Raw genomic sequence first — 3643 nt, forward strand, 5'->3', positions numbered from 1 at the left:
AAGGGCGACTATGACTCCCGCAGCTACGAGAATGCACCCGGAAATTTGGTTCAAGGGATAGGTCCTCTTGAAGAGAATTTTGGAAAAAACCAGCTGGCGTGTAGGCTCGTCTCCTGGCAGGCGAGGACGAACAATCCGGAACCAAATTAGGTGTAAATTAGAGAAAATTGGTGCACAACTGGGCTGACCTGTCTCATGTGAGACTGTCTCATAATAATGTTACTCATATAATATAAAAATTCATCTATACAACAATACAATATTATTATAATATACGATAGTGTTGTTTTTTGATCATTTTAATGGTTGTACCAAAATACCCTTATTATTATTCACTAAAACTAGCATATCACTAACACTTTCTCACATTCTTCCTCGTATTCTTTCATAAACCATCTTTTTTGTAATAGTGAAAAATAAACCATGTTGATCTATATTTCATTCAGTTTTTCAAATCAAATATTTAAAATAAAATAATATATATATATATATAATGTAATTATATATTTATATATTATATCATACGCGCAAAAAGTTCGCTTGGATGCTAATATTAATAATACATCTTATATAATAAAACATCTTCAATCAAGTTCTCTGGTTCTTTAACTTTGGAAATTTAATTAAATAAAACTAAGAAAGAAACTTTAAAGACGTCATTAACATATTATATAATTATAGAAATACTATATCAAACTTTGGCCTTCTTCCCCACACAATATGCATGCTTGCTCATCCGCTTGGAACCACAAGTGCATGGAACAATAATCTGAAAGTCATTTACTTTTCTTCAGAAAAGGTAGAAGGAATTACAATGAAAACACGATCTACTAAAAGTTCATAGTTATAATGAAAAATGACTTTTAAATTACATACCGCCGGTTCATATAATTTACGAGATAATAATCTCAACATCATTAGAAACGGCTTGCCCCTGCAACCGTTTTTGAATAATTCCATGTCTCAACTTGGGATTCAATGGATTAGCAAGTGAAGGTGTCCACCGTCTCAGACGTGGTTCATACCATAAAGTACTCCGGGAGATCAACAATCGCTCAAGGGAAGCAACAGTTTTAAGGATGTACAAAATAAAATCATACTCACTCTCTGCCTCTCTAAATCCATTAAATTCCAGTACTTTCAATGGAGTGAAACGCCTCCCCATTCTCTCTTTCGCTTTTTTCCGATTAAATGTTCCCTGAAAAGGCTACAGGGACAAGAACCAAAAGAAATATAAGCCACAAATCCATAAAGCAAATCACATTATCGTGGTAGAGCTAGGCGTAATGTGAGGCATACCATTGATAACTGGAACTTGTGCAAAAGGGGACATGCATCCAGGAATGTAGTAAGTTCTAGTAGATCGAGCTTGTGTTGGTCTTCTAACATCAAAACTAACCGTCTCAGGTTGCTAAGCTTGCTAATCACTCGATCCAGTTTCAATTCCTGAGACAAATGCACAAACTATATAAGATATCCTTCACTTTTTCAAGGAAATTAATACATAAATAAAAGATAAACGGTTAAAAGGAGATTTCCTACACCTCAAAGAAGCTGGCGCTAGTGGTAAAAACCATGGATTCAAGCTGTGGCAAATCTTTGGCAAGTTTTCCCAATACTTGAGGAGAAGTTGCTTGCTTACGAGAGTACTCGATAACTACACTTTGCAGCAATGGTACGTGAGAAAAAGACAGTTTGGGTATATTTGGGCTAAATATTTCAAAATCAATCAGATTGCTGGCAGACAAGTCTATCTCCTCAACATCTTTACAGTAATATATTATTAAACACTTCAACTGGAGATCAGGACCATGAATCTGTAATTTTGAAGGGACAGAACAATATCTTAAGTTCAACAATCGGAGGCTCGAGCAATTCGATAGCATGCAGCCTACAGCATCAGAAGTGAAGGAAACATTATCGAATTCAAGAACCTCGAGAGCATTTTTGTTTGGTGTTTGAAAAGAACCGCACTGCAGCCATAGATGTTTCACCGACGATGCTCCGGTGAGAAAATCGGTAGAAAAAACATGAGGGCCGTTGCTAAGCATATAGTTGAGGCAACAATATTCAAGGGTAAGCTTTTCCACTCCTGATGTGCCAACAAAATTCATCCATTTTCTAAAACTATCCATGTGGCGTCCACGGAAACAACAAACCAATTCAAAGGACGATACTTTAGAACCAGAATGATTTTGTAAAAAGGTATCTACTCCTTGGACAAACTTGCGTTGTAGTTGTCTCGACTTTTCCTCCCCAAGAATAGGACAGCAAGCAGCACTAGACAGCTTATCATAGCAAGTAAATCTGACTTGGTCGATAATGGTGTAAACATGCCTCCATCTCCTCGACAGGATGCTTGTCCTAACAGCATCTTTTGTCAGTAATCTTGAAATAATTGAAGAGATGACCTTGTCTGGCAATTGGCTAATTCTGTCTTCCATCATCTGCTCTGCTTGAGTATCAGTATCAAGAACCTGTTTATCAAAAGTAGTAAACACAAAAATAATTAGAAAACAAGTACATCAGCTGAATATATCAACAAATTAAGATGTTGAATCATACCTTCACGGGACCAGGTCGTCCCTTTTGAGACTTTAAAACACAAAATCCGGCGCATACAAGGGTTGCAACTCCAGTAAGAAGTGGCAACCCGGCGTACCCACAAACTAAAAACAGAAGAATCAAAATGCTTGTACATAAAAAAGAAAACAAAACAAAAAAAAAAAAGTAACAATCTATCCCCAGAAAAGAGCACACTCAACAAAGAATGTAATCATAAAATTTAGCTAAAGGTGGATTCTTGGAAAATTATACATAAAATTTTAAAACATTTTCAGTTGGGACCAACAACATATTCCTCTATCCATTTCAAGCCGAATCAACATGGGAACAAGTCTAAAGTTCAAAATGGATCAAACTCGCCTAAATCCGACATGGTTTTCAACTTAAATTATTGCGATATCAAGAAAACACAAAGACGAAAGCGGATAAAATATTTCCACAACAAATTAGAAAGCAATAATCTTACTAGTGTACATCTTTTGTTGAAGAGGAGGCAGATTTTGAGGGTCAGCGAAAAGATCGATCCTGCTTCAAGTTCAATTCCTCGGAAAATATTTGTTTACTGGGCCGCAGATTTTCGATCAACAAACCCTAAAAATATAAACTTACTTAACGTATTCAAAATTAAGTTAATTTTATATAATTAAAAATAATAACATAAAAAATACTCCATCTTTAATAAATTTCCCCCTTTTAAAAGAAAATTTCACTAATTAAAAAATTTAGAATCTATATTTATATCTATCTATATCTATATTATATATAAAAATTAAAATTTTACTGAATATAGTAATTTTCTATCAAAATATAATTACTAAAACGAAAATCTTGTTAATTAATGTTATATATATAATGATGATGATGATGTTTTTTATTCAAATTTGAAATTTAAAAAGATATTATCATTATTTTGAATTTTAATTAGTTATTTTGTATGTAGAAATATTCATAAATACTATATATGATCATATACCAAATTTTCGGTTCAAAATTCGATAAAATGTTATATATTTTTTAAAAAAATGTCAATTAATTTTTGTTTCTTAAATTATATATGAAAATTAAATGTTATATATAT

General features: G+C 33.2%; 1 protein-coding gene across 1 annotated transcript; it reads right to left on the reverse strand.

Moving 5' to 3' along the window:
* Nucleotides 1-548: 548 nt before the first annotated feature.
* LOC140874918 (FBD-associated F-box protein At2g26860-like) lies at nt 549-3138 on the reverse strand. The gene is made up of 6 exons (XM_073278405.1): nt 3032-3138; nt 2566-2669; nt 1545-2477; nt 1300-1446; nt 877-1207; nt 549-769 (listed from the first exon to the last, which is right to left on the reverse strand). The coding sequence occupies exons 1-5, from the start codon at nt 3039-3041 to the stop codon at nt 893-895; spliced, it is 1509 nt and encodes a 502-aa protein (XP_073134506.1). The 5' UTR covers nt 3042-3138; the 3' UTR covers nt 549-769; nt 877-892.
* Nucleotides 3139-3643: the final 505 nt, after the last annotated feature.

This window comes from Henckelia pumila, chromosome 1, assembly GCF_033568475.1.
Source record: "Henckelia pumila isolate YLH828 chromosome 1, ASM3356847v2, whole genome shotgun sequence".
NCBI classification, from domain to species: Eukaryota; Viridiplantae; Streptophyta; class Magnoliopsida; order Lamiales; family Gesneriaceae; genus Henckelia; species Henckelia pumila.

Bases quoted from the DNA above. Each gene is read 5' to 3' on its own strand.
- LOC140874918 (XM_073278405.1), bottom strand. The intron at 2,478-2,565 runs GTATGATTCAAC...TTTGATAAACAG, and splicing joins GACGACCTGGTCCCGTGAAG to GTTCTTGATACTGATACTCA. The intron at 1,447-1,544 runs GTGTAGGAAATC...CATTTGTCTCAG, and splicing joins CTAGCGCCAGCTTCTTTGAG to GAATTGAAACTGGATCGAGT.